The sequence below is a fragment of the Chinchilla lanigera genome, unplaced genomic scaffold, assembly GCF_000276665.1.
Source record: "Chinchilla lanigera isolate Chin_1 unplaced genomic scaffold, ChiLan1.0 scaffold00037, whole genome shotgun sequence".
Lineage (NCBI taxonomy): Eukaryota > Metazoa > Chordata > Mammalia > Rodentia > Chinchillidae > Chinchilla > Chinchilla lanigera.
This window is the reverse complement of record NW_004955438.1, coordinates 2,612,469-2,628,548: the sequence shown is the minus strand read 5'-3', so window position 1 is coordinate 2,628,548 and position 16,080 is coordinate 2,612,469. Positions and strand designations below refer to the sequence as shown.

The following is a 16,080-nucleotide window of genomic DNA, read 5'->3' as shown; positions in this document are numbered from 1 at the left end:
CCTACCCTTTTGGTTTCAACTTAAGCTCTTACTATAAATCAACAAATAAAATTTACTTCAAGAACATGTGCTAATAATGCTAGGGAAACTCCAGAAAACTCCACACTTTGAAGAGTAGGGATGCTTCAATTAAGCTTTCTTTTTTTTTTTTTTTGTTTTTGTTTTTGTTTTTCTCCGGTACCGGGAACTGAACTCACGACCTTGTGCTTGCCAGGCAGGCGCTTTGCTGCTGAGCTAAATTACCAGCCCTCAATTAAGCTTTTAATGATCTAAATCTCATGAGAAAATTCTGGCTAATGAAAAATATTTAAACAGCAGAATAGGACACTGCTTAAAATAGCTGAAAGTAATACCAAGACATGCATAAAGAACTTCAGGAAATAGTTGTTTATATAGATTTTCTTTTAAAAAGTTTTATATGGAACATTTGCCCACAAAGAGTAGGATTGTGCTTTATTAGACATGATATCTACCACCAAGAAAGAAGGCTGAACTAGCATCTGTACAAGATTTAATAAGATGGAACTAACAAGTAAATACAGTGTATAAGTTTGATTATTTCCTTTTGTTTCTGTTTTTGTTCCTACAGAAAGACTCTAGCAAGGAAAGAACCAAGATATGATGGTATGTGCCTGACACTCACCTAATCCAATTGTCTTTTCCTCTGTACAGTGGAAGACTACATTTCCCAGCTTCCTTTGCATTTAGGATGGTTTCATGTTTGGCAAATAAATATGAGCGGAAGTGATGTATGTCACTTTCAGGTAAAGAGATGAATCATTCTGCAGGTCTATCAAGCTATTTTCCTGGAGGTTATAGCTGTAAAAATCTCCAAGGCAATGGACCAACCTCACAAAAGAGAACTAAACCTCTGAATTACTTCTTTGAAAGGAGCTATCTGGTAAATCTGATTGGTTGGCATTAGACCTCGCCTGGATAAGAAAAAATGTCTTTCTTTTGTTTGACCCACTGAAATTTTAGGACAGTTTGTTATAGAAGTTAGTATTAATTAGTCTAATATGCTAAAGGACTCACAGCATATTATTTTCTCTTTTCATCATCTAGATTTATTGTTTCCATCATTACTATCTTTTCTATTTATCTTTTTCTTTCCCTTTCTCACTGGCTCCAGTTGGTCCTCATTTCTAAAGCAGAGGAAGAAATACATGAGCAGTTTTCAGACTGTACTGTATGAAGACCCTTCTTCAAGAACTAGGAAATCTGAATGGAGAGACAGAGTGTGTCTCAAGTCTTTGGTTAAAATGTTGCATCATCACCAAGAACAATGCTTTATCCACTCTCCTAAGAGCCCCCTACAGTGATAAATGCCAGGAAAGAAATGTCAGAGTTGGCAGCCACCTCTGGGTCATGAGCTTTGCTTTTTATCCTCTGCCATTTTTGGTAGTGAAGAAGTGCATGTTGGTTGCTCTAAAGCTTTCTGTTCACTCCAGGGTTACTTCCCAAAGACAACACATTACTATTTCATTCACTTTCCCATTATTTCATTATTCACACGCCCTCTCCTCCTTTTCTGCATAAAGAAGAAATGCAAGGAAAGAAGAGAGGACCTGCCCCGATTCTGGAAACACAACCCAAGCCATGCTCAGCCCTGGACCATCACCCCAGCCCTCCATCTTGCCAACCCCAGCACCTACCCCCCAAATCCACTGTCTAAAAAATAAAATAATTCAAACCAAAAAACAGCTCATAAAACAGTAAACAAAATAAAGTCAGTTTTTCTTTTCTTTTTTTAAGAACAAAATGAAACTTGAGGGAAAACTTACTGGAGTTACAGTTTATCCTGATACAGTCTAGATGGGGAAAAATAAATGAAAGATGAAATTGCATCCTTCAAGGTAACAGCTGCAGACATCCAAAAACAATCAGTCCACCCTTCCGGGGACAGACACACGCAAGAAATGTGGCCATTTTATATATATATATATACAGCATGTACAAGTTTAAGGGTGGGTGTATATGTACAGTATATTATTTAGTAAAATTGAATACATATATATATACACACACACACATATATATATACACATATGTATAGAGATATATACTGGTATACATATATATCCACAATAGACACCAAGCATGTTTTTTTTTTCCCCAAAAAGTCTATTCATTTTTATGAAGTATTTCAAACCTGGATATTAAAATATTAATTTTGTTAAACTTAGAAAATTAGGAAAAAATTCCCCCACCAAATGCAGATTATATTTCCCTCTACATTTATTTTCTTAAAATTTATCTTTAGAAGTAGTATTAACACAGTTAGTGCTTCAAAGATATATCACCAGTCTGATACCTTATATCAATTTTTAAAAATCTGTTGTTAAAGTTTCTCAGGGTAGTATTGAACCCTTTCTCTTTTTCTGACAAACTCCCCCCACCCTCTCCTTAGGTTGGGCCCCAAATGCTATTAAAATTTGCAAATTTGCCATCACCCATGGAGATAAGAAAAGGGTTAATACCACCCGGTCATTTCCTGTCATAAAATGGCCACTTGCAAACAGCTAACCGCACAAACACCCATCCCAGATTTTAGAGAGGTGGGGTCATTGGGTGTAGGGCAAAGGAGTTGTAAAATGCCATCACAGGTGACTGGCTTTTCTGACTGCTGTTATTTCAAAGGCTTCCAGACCTACCCATTCACAAGCCTATCTCTGTCTTCCTGCCTGAATGCCAGACAGAATCAGGTGCCCACAGCATTCAGGGAGAAGGCAGGGCAGGCGTGTGTGGGGGAGGTTGTGGACACCTTTGACATCCTGCCTGTTTTACTTCGTGATTCTGCATCTCAAGGGGAGAAAATTCTTTTGTTCTAGTTTTATTTGTTTCAATGGGATAAAAGGAAAAAAAGTCTAATTGCCCAGTGTTGATAACTAGACAAGGTGTTCTGTGCCAGAGGTTAGAGTGTCTATGGTTTTATTAACCTCTTCTTGAGAGCCATAGGCACACACCACAAAGATCCCAGAACACAGTCAGTGGGAGTTACTAGGGGACTGGGCAGAAATGCTTCGAGGAGTGTCTCAGTGAATTGTAACCAACCTGTTCATTTGGACATAAGGTTGATTTATGATGGTAGGAATCTCAATAGAAAATAGATGTCAAATGACAGAGGAAAGGAGGAATAGTAGAAGGAAAAATTCAGTTACAAACTGTACTGTCCTTCTGGTTAAGGTTGGCCCAATAGTTTTCAGAGGACGAGTGGAGGATAATGCCACCATCTGTATTTCCCAAAGTAGATTATTTTAAGTGAGCAATTGAAAAATAAAACCACTGGCAACCAACAAGGCAGAATGAAACTATGTGAAATTCAGATAGGAGCAATTTGTAGCACCCAATCATTCTGAGGAAGGAGGCAGGTAGCTTGTTAGTTCCCCAGAAGAAACATCTCTTGAGAAAAATCTGGGTTCAGTTTCGTGCGGTTAGGTTTGTCATGTGTCGTCAACCGCAACAGAAAAGTGGGAGCAAACAGCCCTGGAGCAACTGGTACGATCACCAGACAGAGGAGGCCATGCCCCTGGGAGGACAGAGACAGAGAGGGCAGGCAGAGAGGAGGAGGGTGTTCAGGTATTGGTTGCACCTACTGTTACTCAAAACTAGGGAAACGTCCTTTCCTGTTTTATGAAGGAGGGGAAACATATCTGTGCATGCTCAGGACAAAGGAAAAGAGAAAGAGTGAACCTAAAGACACAAACCCAAGGACTGCCAACAAGGAGTGGATTTTTTCTTTGGTCTCTGTGCAGTGGAGGATTTTATTAGTATTAGACAAGAATCTGGTCTAGGGAAAGGTGCTGGGTTGGGCTCGATCCTTCTGGGACAGTCAGTGGTTTCATGTGTTGTGAATGGTCCCTTTGAAACAAGGTGAATGCTTAGGACTTTCAAAATGGCAGCAATATGTTTAAGTCAAGACATGAAGAAGTACTTTGTTACTTCACCTGAAAATAAGTCAAAATTCTACCCCAGCCTCTTCTTCAAAAACTCTAAGGGGTGCTTTACTACTGAGGTATATATTCTAAAGAAAAAAATTAGCCAGGGGAATTGACTAGGGAAAGTCATTTTCTTAAGATCCGTCTGCAGAGAAGCCAGAGTTTTCTCTCTGCTTGAAAAAATCTGTCTGAGTTTTGCCATGCCACTTAAGGTATCTGTGTGTGTGTGTGTGTGTGTGTGTGTGTGTGTGTGTGTGTGCGCTGTCTAGTTTTATTTAGATTTTTGTTTTATTTCAATAAATGAGGAGAAATGACTATTTTCCATATTAGTAAGTTTGGGGCTGAACACAGAAGAGATTAATGTTTCTAAAAGGCGTACACTTTCAATAATGCAAAACATAGTCAACAAGTCTAGAGAGATAAGATCTGCAGAATTCAAATGCAGTTAATCAAACCACATAACTCTGCCTCAGAGGGAGGGAAAATGTGACCCCAGTACTCTGCTGAGAATCCTGCAGGCTTCAGCCCGCATTAACTGACCTTTCTGTAGTGTGGCTCAATTCAAACTAAGCATGAAGGAAAAAGAGATTCCCTCTATGCATGTTTCAAAAATCACTATCATGAAAGCACTTTGAAGTCATTAAGACCTGCACATCACTGATCTACAATATTTATCTGTAGAAGTAACAGATAATCCATGAAGATTTAGCAGTTTAGAGACATGCATTGTAGTCTTGGCTTTGCTACTTCTAATATAAGTCTTCAAGGCTATATATTTTTTTCTTTGTTTCACATCTGAAAGGAAGTATAGGAACACTTTCATTCATCATACAAAATTGTTGTGAGATTAAAATAACATGAAGTCTTTTAGATCTTTAAATGTACTGTAATAATAAAATATTGTTCTATCTTTTAGTACTCAGGGAGCAAAATATGGTGGATCAATAGCTGAATTGACAACTTTTACAAACATGCTGTGTGGTGTCAGATGTTTCTCACACCTGCTGCAGTACTAGCCTTGACATTTAACAGATAGGTTACATCAGAGAGACAGATACTAGGCTTTACTATCATGAGTTTATAGGTCTGAGCAAAGTCAAATAAATTGAGCTATCATTTGTTGGCGTGCTATAAAAAAGATGCAACTTAAATGCAGTAAAAAGCCAAAGTGATCATTTGAAGTTTTGAGGGAATGCTTTTGGATGTAAACTCTCCTTAGAGATGTTTTCTTCTATAATGAAGACAAAAGGAAATGTAAAGTTTTGGCAAAGAGAAAGACAGTATTTCTGGAAGGGTCCATTTAGGACCGGGTGGGAGAACATTTGAATAAGGCATGAATATGAAGAGTTCTTCATATACAAGCACAGGATTTTCAGTCTAGTTCTCCATGTCAGGTTTGAAAGAAAGTTAAATAAACTCAAACCAGTCATTGGGATGAACAATGCCCTTTAGAGGAAAAAGAAACAACTATTGCTTTTGAAGGAGCACAATCCTCTCTAAGGAGGGGCTAACTCTTTTGTGAAAGATATTTCAGTATGAGGGGAGTCTGACTGATGGTGTGTGAAAAGGCAAAAAATATGTGCCTAGGAAAAGAATATATCCCAGAATTTAGCTACAGTTTAAAATAGAAAAAGTATGCTTCTAGGAATACACATGGGATCTGTGACTAACTCGGGTGTCTGTGTGTCAGCGTTTATGAGAGGGAAAGAATAGGGAGGGGGAAGGGAAGGAATGAGACAGGGAGAGAGGAGAGAGGAGAAAGGGGAGAGAGAGAAGAAAAGAGGAGATCATGCTATCTCTGCCTTTACTGATTGTCTCCTTTTATCCTCCCCTCTGCCCTTAGCTTTTTCTTCTAAGATGTGAGAACAATCACAGCTGACTTTCTGATCTTTAAACAACAACGTATCATGTGGAAAAGCAAATTATCTGTTTATACACACAGCGTGGGTCCTTCCAGAACCCCATGACGCTGACTCAGCCTCATATGTATGTCTCTCTCTTACTTTTATCAGGTTCAGCACTAGAGATTATATTCATCTTCCTTCTTCTGTGAGTTAGGTGGGGGGTTGTGTCTGAGTTTTGGTTTTGTTTTATGTTTTTGGCTCTGCTGTTCTCTTTTATTCATTCTTTCTGCTGCTTGTCAGAGAAGTAGGCATTTGGCTACCGGGTGCCAGCTTGGATAATGTACACTTAATGCTAGTTGACTTGAGTGGGGGAAGGTATAGGGAGGAAGAGATAGAGGGACAGGGGATGCCAGCCCTGTCGGCTGCTCAGTACTCTCTGTTCTCAAGGCTGTTTGCTATGCGGGCCGCAGGCTTTGGGCCTTTGAAGGGTTGAATACCATCTTTTGATTTACCATGGTGGATGTAGGGAGGATTGTAAACTCAAGAACACACAAAGAAAAAATACACCAAAAGAAAATAACCGAACACACACATACACAAACAAAAGAAAACGAACAGTTACTTTAACAACAAAAACCAAATGAAATTGGGCAAGAGAAAGGGCACAATGTTGTAAAAGCTGCAAACTGGAAGGAAAATAAAAGACGTAACTAAATGAGTCACTGCTCAAAACAGTCCTCTGTGTCCTACAGATTTTAGAACTACAGTGTAGGCATTTTGAAAGTGTGACCAGTTGACCTGCAAGCAGATAAGACTGGTATGGATTCAAAATCCTGCCTTTCCACCAGCTAGGGCTTTTTATGATCTCATATCTGGTACATTTGTCTATCATGTCACCTCTGGACCTCTAACAAGCTGTTCCATTAGAACTGTTATGAAAGGACTCTGTAGCCAAATATATTCTACCTATCCAAATAAATCCATTAGCTCAGAGCGTTTGGACTCAGCTGTGTCACTAATCCTGTCAGCACTGGGCACTTTCTGCTGAGTGGAAAAAGCAGAAATAACAATCACTTGTTTCTTCCAAAAAACCAATAGGTCCCCATTCTCCAAAGAAAATCAGCTGGAATCCCAATAAACAGAGTCAGGGGCAGGAGAGGGTGCTAGGCCATATGAGGAGAATCTCCAAAGTATTCATTTTGGGTAACTGCAGTGAAAGAGCAGATCCTGCCCCAATAAACTGACAAATTTGAAGTTGTTATGATTTTCAAGTCTAAATATAAGCATATATATTCTATGAGGAGTACAATGACTGCTAAGCATGAGGCCACAACTGTCACAGAAAGGGCTGGGAGAGGCTCTTGAACATGTCAGGAAGGAAAATGGGACACTTGTCAGGAGGCATATTTTCCTTCCATACAAGGACTCTAGAAGCAGAGAATGCTTTGTCTAGTGAAATAACAGAAACAACCCGATAGGAGAATGCATAAAGAGGCCCCCGTGTCCTCAGGGCCACCAGAATCCCTGTCTGAATCATCACGGGAGAGCCAGACACTATGCCCTTCTCATCCTGCTCATGCGGATTGGTTCTCACCATTCTGCCTACTCTCACCGCCCTGCCCTCCCATTCTGCCTCACCTCCTGCCTTGTTGCCCTCACCAGTGAACTGTTTTGAGTGGCGACCAAGGAGTTGGAGTAATGGGAATATGATTGATCAAAAGATGGGCCAAAGTAGCGTGTTTTACACAAAGCTAAACGATTCCAAAAAAACGAAGAAAGGAAACTTAGAAAACAAATAATCTAGTAAAGAAACCACCACTGTCAGAAACCAGAAATTGACATCAAAACCTCATGCAGAAACAAAGAGAAGATTTTTGTTGCTGTTGGGTTTCATCCTTGGTCTATGAAACAATAGGTGAGCAGCTAACTTTCAAATAACAGTTCAATCAAACCAATGAAAATCAGAAAAGAAAGGGAAGACAAGCCCAAACAGAATGGCGTAGGGTCCTGCACACGATACCTAAGTTAACCATGAGCTTGACTCGTCCCCCGTCCAGCTCCAGACGCAGTGTGTCCGCAGAGTCCCTGGAGGTAGTAGCCACCAGGAGCCCGTAAGCTCGCTGGGACATGAAACGGAAGGACACGTCCTCTGCCTCGGTGTGCATGACCATGGGCATGATGATCTTCATGTACATGCTGCCGTCATAGCTCAGGATGGATGCCTCTGCCAAAGAAGAATGGATGAAACAGTTAGGACAGAGAATGCTGAAGTTTCCAATAGCCCTTTGCATCGAGGTTGAGGAGAAAAAATACCAGGTGACTTGAGCTTAATTGACACCCTGATGCTCTGCTTTTTAATTTAATTTTTAATTGTCCCACTCAAGGTCCAAATGTGACCTTGGACAATTTAAAACGGAAGGCTCTACTTCCTCACTTTCCAAGGTCATGCCTGTCCTAGGTTGCTCACAGACCTGTCAAGGATACCAAATTAAATAATGGGTGGGAAGGTATTTTGCAAAAGGGACAATGCCCCCCCAAATAGTAACTGCAATTCTGTATACTGTAAATAAAACAAATGTACAAAAAACATCACTGCACTCCAAAGTATTTTCATGAAAAGTAGGAGAGCAACAGTATATAACTACTAGAATCAACAAATATCTTTCCCAGAGAATTGGGAGAAAGAGGCTGCAGCATCAAGTTGGTGTCCATGGTATCCCTTGTGCCCAGGCACCGTGAAAGGTGTTGAGATCATTCATAGATCCTTCAAGCCAGAATTAGACCAACAGTGGCATTTTTAATGCTAGTGGCATTTTTAGGAAACTCATTTTCTTTTTATTAAAATGGAGCTTCTACAAAGAAAGAAGAAAATCCTTGCATCTCATACATTTCATACATTCCAAGCACTTTGTTTAGGAGACCCCAACCCTCACCCCCTGGTGGTCATCTCAGTGCTATCATGTGAATCAACTATTGCAATTTTCAATCAAGGAAACCATGGTTCTTAGAGGAGGAAATTATCATCCCAAAGTCACACAGCCCAGATTTTGACCCATTATATATATACCAGATCCAAAAGCTGTTTTGCAGCACCATGATACTCAACATGTATGCTTGTTTAATCATCCGTTTGGCAAATATCTTCAGAGAACACATGAAGAAAATTATCTAGGAAGCCAGCCTGTCACTGGGGTGAGCATTTGGCACTGAGTAGGGTCCTTATTAAATATTTGCTGCTGACAAATAGTTACTACTTGTGCTATAGAGAATAGACAGGTAAAACAGACATGGCTCCTATTCTATAAGGAGATACAGCATGTACGCATAACTATTAGAATGCAAAAATGACTACAAATATGGGTGAGGCATAAAGCCAGTGGCATTCAGAGGAGAGGGGCTGTGGGATACAGCTGCATAAAGCACATAGGGAAGAGTGCGCATTTCTGGAGGATGGGTGGAATATGAAAAGAAAGAAGTGATAGCATCAGATTTAACACATAAATTAGATGAATCTCTGTAATATAAAAGAGGAAAGAAGAGAGATTTTCAGATAACTACTAATTTAATAGGAACATAAGACATTTGCTTTGGGAAGTACAATTGACCTTCTGTATTCACAGGATCTATCTCTGTGGATTCAACCAACCATGGATTTAAAATATTTTTTAAAACCTGATCTGCACTCAACATATACAGATTGTTTTCTGTCATTATTTCCTAAATAATACAGTAGAACAACTATTTACATAGTGTTCACAGTGTATTTAGTATTATAAGCAATCTAGCGAATATCTAAGGTGTACAGAAACATATGTGTAGGTTATATCCAAACCCTACATCATTTATGTAAGAGATTTGAGTATTCATGGATTTTGCTATCCAGGGTGTCCTGGGGCAAATCCCCCATAGATGCCAAAGGAGGACTTGCCTTTAACTGCAATTGCATAAAGATAGTGTGACACTGGGATAAATCAATGGACTTTGGTAGCTTCTGGGAGGGTGAATAGTTGAGACTTTTCAGAAGATTTTGTGGAACATTTGTTTCTTGCTGTGTATCAGGAACACTTGTAGATGTTAAGGATGTAACAGTGAAGAAAAGAGAAAGGAGAGGAAGGTCCCTGCTTTGATGTACAGAAGGAATCAGGACAGGTAGAGACAAGCAGCAGGCTGACTGCACCCTTACGCTATTTACATAGCTTACAAAAGGTCTATGAAATATAATTTCACCCAATTCAGATTTTTGGAAAGCAATCACTCTTCAGGCAAAACCATACCATGCTGTATATTAGAGTTTTCAAACTGTAAGATCAGGTAAAAGTGCAACAACTGCTGTCTCCATCACAATTAAAGGCATATTGTGACAGAAAATGGCCCCCCAGCCAGAATACTTCAGCTTGTTAGTTGCCCAGGTAATAGTTCCTGTTCCAGTTCCTGTTGCTCCTGTCTCTTAGAAACAGCTGGTCACTGTGATACACATTATGTAAACCCATCCCCAACTGACAAGGCATTCTGCCTCTGTACCTCCTGCTTGCTTCTCTCATATAAGCCCTAGACCACCAGAGTTCAGGGCCTGATATTCTGGGAATTATCCCCATCAGTGTCTGTTGATGTAAATAAATCTGCCTCCAAACCCTTGGTGTCGTTTCGGTGTTTCTCCCTGCCATTGCAATATTACAAAGATCTGTTCTTAGATGAGAAATACCATCTAAATTTAACATGTGCTCCAGATGTGAAAGGAATGATTTTATCCCCTGGAAGAGCAGAATCAAAAGATCAGAGTGGTAGCTAAAAATGTACTGAGCACTTACTGTTTTCCTGGTACTTTCTAGAACTTTACATGAATTAAGAAGTCACTTAAACCTCAAGAAGACCATGAGGAAGGACAATATTGTTACATTTTAACTACCAGGTAACACATCTACTAAATGGCAGAATTGCCAGCTGAATCCACTCTAATTCTTGAGACTATGTGTTCAACCATCTGCCAAATTGTCAGAGGACTATGCTAGGAACACATCCAGGTTTCTTTTTTCTTTTTCTTTTCTCTCTTTTTCTGTGGTGCTAGGGACTGAACCCAGGGCCTTTACACTGAACTACATATCTAGCCTTCCCCCTTTTTGAGATAGGGGCTCACTAAACTTCTATGTTACGAAGTCTGGGCTTCAACTTGCAATCCTCCTGCCTCAGCCTCTTGGTGTGTTGGGATTACAGGTATGTACCACCATGCTCATTCAGATCACAAGTTTTTAAGCAGTAGAGCACATTTATAATGCTTCACATTAAAGAGTATTCTTCAGTGTGTGTGTGTGTGTGTGTGTGTGTGTGTGTGTGTATGTGTTTGTACACGTATACATATGTCATTATCTAAACTTATATAAGTTATATATTATGTACATACAAATGTATATAAACATAGATGACACATTTATTGCCTCATAGCATATTGTCCTAAATAAATATGCACAATGCTGTGTGTATCTGTGTAATTATGAGCACCATTAATCATACTATGTATCTTCTGTATACAACTACATATAAGCAGATTTCTCTTCAAAAGATATTAGGATATTCAGACATGGAATGGTTGTTTTACGCATTCCAAATTTACTGGCTGTTTTTATTCTTCTGAATATGTGTGTGGCAGAGCATACACATAAATTAATGCATCTTTTTACATCAATATTGGTGGTATCAAAGAATAAATATCAGGTTGAATATGGAAATGAACGGTTGAGATAAAGTGTGTATCTCATCGTGCACCCCTAGCTGTGCATCTCTATGAGTTCTATTATTAACCAAATATTTTAGGAGAATACACTGAAGCAGAAAATTTAATACAGGAAATACCTGAAATAAACTCTGTCCCCATATTAATTTTCTTAAAAAATTCAAAAACATAAGGACTATCATGACCAGAATCTTAATTTTATGGGGAAATGAGTCTAATAAGGGAAAGTTATTCAATATATAAATCCATCAGATTATTGAATATTGAGTGACTATACCAGGGGATATTAATCTAATAGTGTTTAAGTAGTTCCCCTCTTTCATTTTTATTTTTATCCCTTACTACCTCTTTTTGGCTTAAGTGAATTTTTTGTAGAATCCTATTTTAATTTCTGAATGATATTTAACAAAATTTTTAGAGCTACTTTCTTAGTTATAGCACTACAGGTTACAATATACATCTTAATTTACTATTTCATCTTTATATTAATTTCAGTGAAATATAAGAACTTTTTTTAGCACCAGTGATTGAACTTGCTCTACCACTAACCTATACCTCTAGCTCAAATATAGAAGTTTTATTCTTATATTATCCTCTTATCTACTTCCTTTTATTTATTGCTCATATTATATATATATTAAAACCCAAACAATACATTGTTATAACGACATCTTTAGAAAAATGTCTTTTTAAGAAGCTAAGAGAAGAAAGAGAGCTCAATTACGTTTATGCAGTACTTTATTTTTAAATTAAGCTAAGTTATTTACCATCTCTTACTCTTCATTTCTTCCTGTGGATTCAAGTTACCATCTGGTGTCACTTCCTTTTTCCAGTACAGCTTCGTTCGTTTGGATTTTTTTGTCAAATATATGACAATTCTATATGTTATAGGTACAACAACGTGATTTTATGGATATCATTATATGCATTTGCATAATGAAAAGGAAATGTGTGATTACGCTTTCATCATCACCTACGTAATTACTTCTACTATAATGTCTTAAATTTTTTCCACATAAACTCAAATTAATGTCTGCTGTCACTTTCAGCCTAAAGTTTTTTTAGTAGGTCTTATAAGGTAAGTGTGCTAGTAATGAAGTCTGCTTTTGTTTACTTTGGGATGTCTTTACTTCACCTTCATGTTTGAATGATAGTATTGCTGGATACAGGCTTCCTGACGAACAGTTATTTTTTGTGTACTATTTTAGTATCATCCTACTGCCTATGGCCTCCATTGTTCCTGAAGAGATGCCAGCTGCTAAAGTCACTGTGGTGCCCTTGTATATGATGAGTGCTTTCCTTTTGCTGCTTTCAATATTTTCTCTTTATGTTTGGCTTTCAACATTTTTATTACACAGTAATGTGTCTGGATGTAGATCTCCTTGTCTTTACCCAACCTAGTCTTTGAGCTTTTGGGACATGTAGATGACCCTTGGTCATCAAATTCTGGAAGTCTTCATATTTAATTTAAACATTTCTTCTGCCTCCCTTTTATTTCTCCCATTACATCTGTTGATATACTTAAAGGTATCCTACATTTCTCTGATAAAATTAGTCTTTATTAATTTTTCTTCTATTCAGATTACATAATCTCCACTGATCTATCTTCAAATGTATTGGTTCTTTTATAAACTCATCTCTAATGAATTTCTCATTTAGATTACTTCACTTTTTGTACCTTCCAAATCCAAAATTTTCAATTGGAGATAGACATTGTATATAACTTATCCTTCATTAATACTATTTGGTGTGTCATTATTACCCCATTTTATTCCTGTAAGCACAATTTCCCTTAGTTATTTGAACACACTTATAAAGCTATATTGTAAACTTCTGGATAGTCTGCCATTTTGCTCATTGCTGCTGGTACCATAAAGTCACCTGCTTTTTCTGAACTGCTTACCAACAAGATCTGTACTGTACCGCTTTCTAAAGATCCTTAGCCATGAGCTTCTTTAAGCTCTGTTTCAGACAGACTACTCTGAGGAAATGTGGGGCTTTTGATTCTTACAACAGATATCTTCCCCTGGGCAGAACTTCTGCTCCATTGCACCCTAGCTGGGTGCAGAAGCAGTGGTCCACTTCTGAGTGATGCATGGATGCATGAGCAAGGCCTGGGGAGAACAGGGTACATTCCAACCTTCTCACACTGCAACATGGAGTTGAGAGGGTTGAGAAGCATCACTTGCCCCGTCTGGGGTGAAAGAGCTCTTGTCTTGGCTACACTCACCTGCAGAAAAGCTTCTATAACCAGGAGAGGTAGGGTACCAGATGGGAGCAAGTTGTGGTTTAAAAGTCATAGCTCTAAGTCTTGCTACTGAAATTTAGCAGATCTCTTGAATCAACATCTTTATTTTATATTTATCCTTAGAACAGTTTTCAGAGACTTTTAAATGTGTGTGTTTGTATATATGTGCAAGATCTGATAATCATCAGCAGTTAAGTGGTTGTTTCACAAAGAAAAAGGTCTGCTAAGCTCTTTCACCAACAATTCCAAAGATACTCTATTTTTGCTATTACAGATGTTTCGCACATCTCTCTCCATAAAATTTTTCTTAGCTCTAAGTGACGATTATTTGCATTTGTCATATAGGATCACTTTTGTTTTTAGAAGAGCATAAATAATTGCTGTTATTTAATCATTGTGACATTTTAAAACACATTTTACCACTAACATTGTCCTTATTTTCAGATATTTTCCTGTTACTTTATTGTTATTTGACCTCAGTGATCAGCAGCATCTTTGTACACTGCCATCTTCTAGGCCAAAGAAAAAAGCTACCTTCTCACGGGCGGTCAGAGGCCCCCTGTATTAAAGAAATTCACACTGTTATATTGAGCTTGCTATGCTAGTACGAAGAAAAGTTTTCCATGAGATTCTTGGGTTAAAGAAATAATCCAGGAAGAAAAAAAAGATAGTATCTACCTTCTATGTTTCTTTTATCTATACAGTGCTTGAATTCCCTGCAAAATGATAGCCACTTCCCTACCATATATTAAACTAGACTCAGGAATTTATGGATTTCCTGTCTCTTATTCTTTTCTTTTTAAGGAAAAATTATTTTATTTTATATATAGTACATACTATTTTAAAATTTAAGAGATATAGATACATGTAAAGAAAAAATTAAGCTTCTCCCAAATCACACCACCAAAAAATGACCATTGCTGAAAACAGGGAAGGATATTTCTCTATATTTTCTAAATAGATAGATAGATAGATAGATAGACAGATAAATATAAGGTCTTTAAAAGATGGGAAAATTCTATATATGCTTTTTAACTTGTTAATTTTGCATGAGGGTAACAAAATAAATATTTTCAAATTTTTTACAATGGGAGCTTAGAACTCACAATATCTATAAAAGACATTAACAGTGAAAATTTTTATGCCATTATTTTAAGTCTTCTAATGAAAACATCAATTTCTTATATTTCTCCTTCATCTCCAAATTTTGGTACTTATTTTGATCACATGCTATGTAGAAAAAGGATGATTCAAAAGATGTGGGTTGTTCAAAGTTTAGACCTTCCCAAGAAAGGTGTATTTTGATGACTGGCCCTGCAGCAGCTCCTGGGAATTGGGTGCACGAAGTGTTCTGAGTGATGAGTGTGTGCATGCCTAGGGCCTTGAGCTACACTGTACTAGTTCATCTAGAGAGGTGGTAAATGACAATGTAATACCAGCTTTCCCTCAAGGGCCTGAAGCATCAGTAACTGAAGTCAGTCATGCAAGCACTCAGGCCTATGTGGCTGTTCTTCCATAAAAACCCTAGACTTCAGCATTGCTTCCTGGCTGGCAACACTTTACATGTGTTATCACACAATACTGTTACAGAAATTAGGTGCACTTTTTGAGACTCAACTGGGAGAGGACACTTGGAACCTCGTGCCTGGTTTCTTCCAGACTTTATTCCACGTGCCTCTTCCCTCTACCGATGTCATTGTTTAACCTCTACTGTCCTAAACCCTACCTTAAATCTAATAGAGTCTGGTCCTGAGTCCTAGACAATTATTTAGATTATGCCTGTTTAGCAGGACCTCTGACACACAGGTACACTTTGTTATATATTCAGAGTAAGTACATTCAATATACATGTGTATATTTCAGTGTCAGTTTTCTCACCATGTTTTTTTTAATAACAGTTTCTCTACTCTTAAGTCATGTTATTTCATCTGTTAAATGTGTGAGTTTTATGATAACACCTTTGGAAACAAAATTTACTAGTGTTATGTTATGTAATTTGTTAATATTTGTGACCGCTTATGTTCTTTACCTGTACGTTACATTACCGTTGCATATAATTCTTATCATACTTCATGAACCTCAGATTCAGTTCTGTATTCTAAAACTTTCCGGGTTTGGACAATCTCTTTGGTAAAGTATTATTTTTCTTATGTGGAGCAGCCTGTTATTCTGTCAGTCCTCCTCTTAGTTTCTGTGAGATGGATTTATTATCGTTGACTCTTTCATTAGCAATCATGGTGATGATCTCTACCACTTTAAGGCAAAACTTCAAATTTTAGCTATATTTTCTTTTTTTTTTTTTTTTTTTTTTTTTCTCTGGTA

At 37.9% G+C, this 16,080-nt stretch overlaps 1 protein-coding gene across 19 annotated transcripts in view; it reads right to left on the bottom strand.

The window, feature by feature from the left end:
• The window catches only part of Nrxn3 (neurexin 3), a 1,559,809-nt gene that overhangs the window by 955,123 nt on the left and 588,606 nt on the right, over positions 1-16,080 (bottom strand). For 17 of the 19 annotated variants that reach the window (XR_001235159.1, XR_001235160.1, XM_013517252.1 and 14 more), the window contains 2 exons: positions 7,803-8,006; positions 1,785-1,811 (listed from right to left, as the gene is read on the bottom strand). Coding sequence is in view for 16 of the 19 variants with exons in the window: in XM_013517252.1 (XP_013372706.1) it covers positions 1,785-1,811; positions 7,803-8,006 (231 nt within the window). In the remaining 3 variants the exon portion in view is untranslated. The remainder of the gene's footprint in view (positions 1-1,784; positions 1,812-7,802; positions 8,007-16,080) is intronic. The other 2 variants (XR_001235161.1, XM_013517257.1) reach the window with 1 other exon arrangement.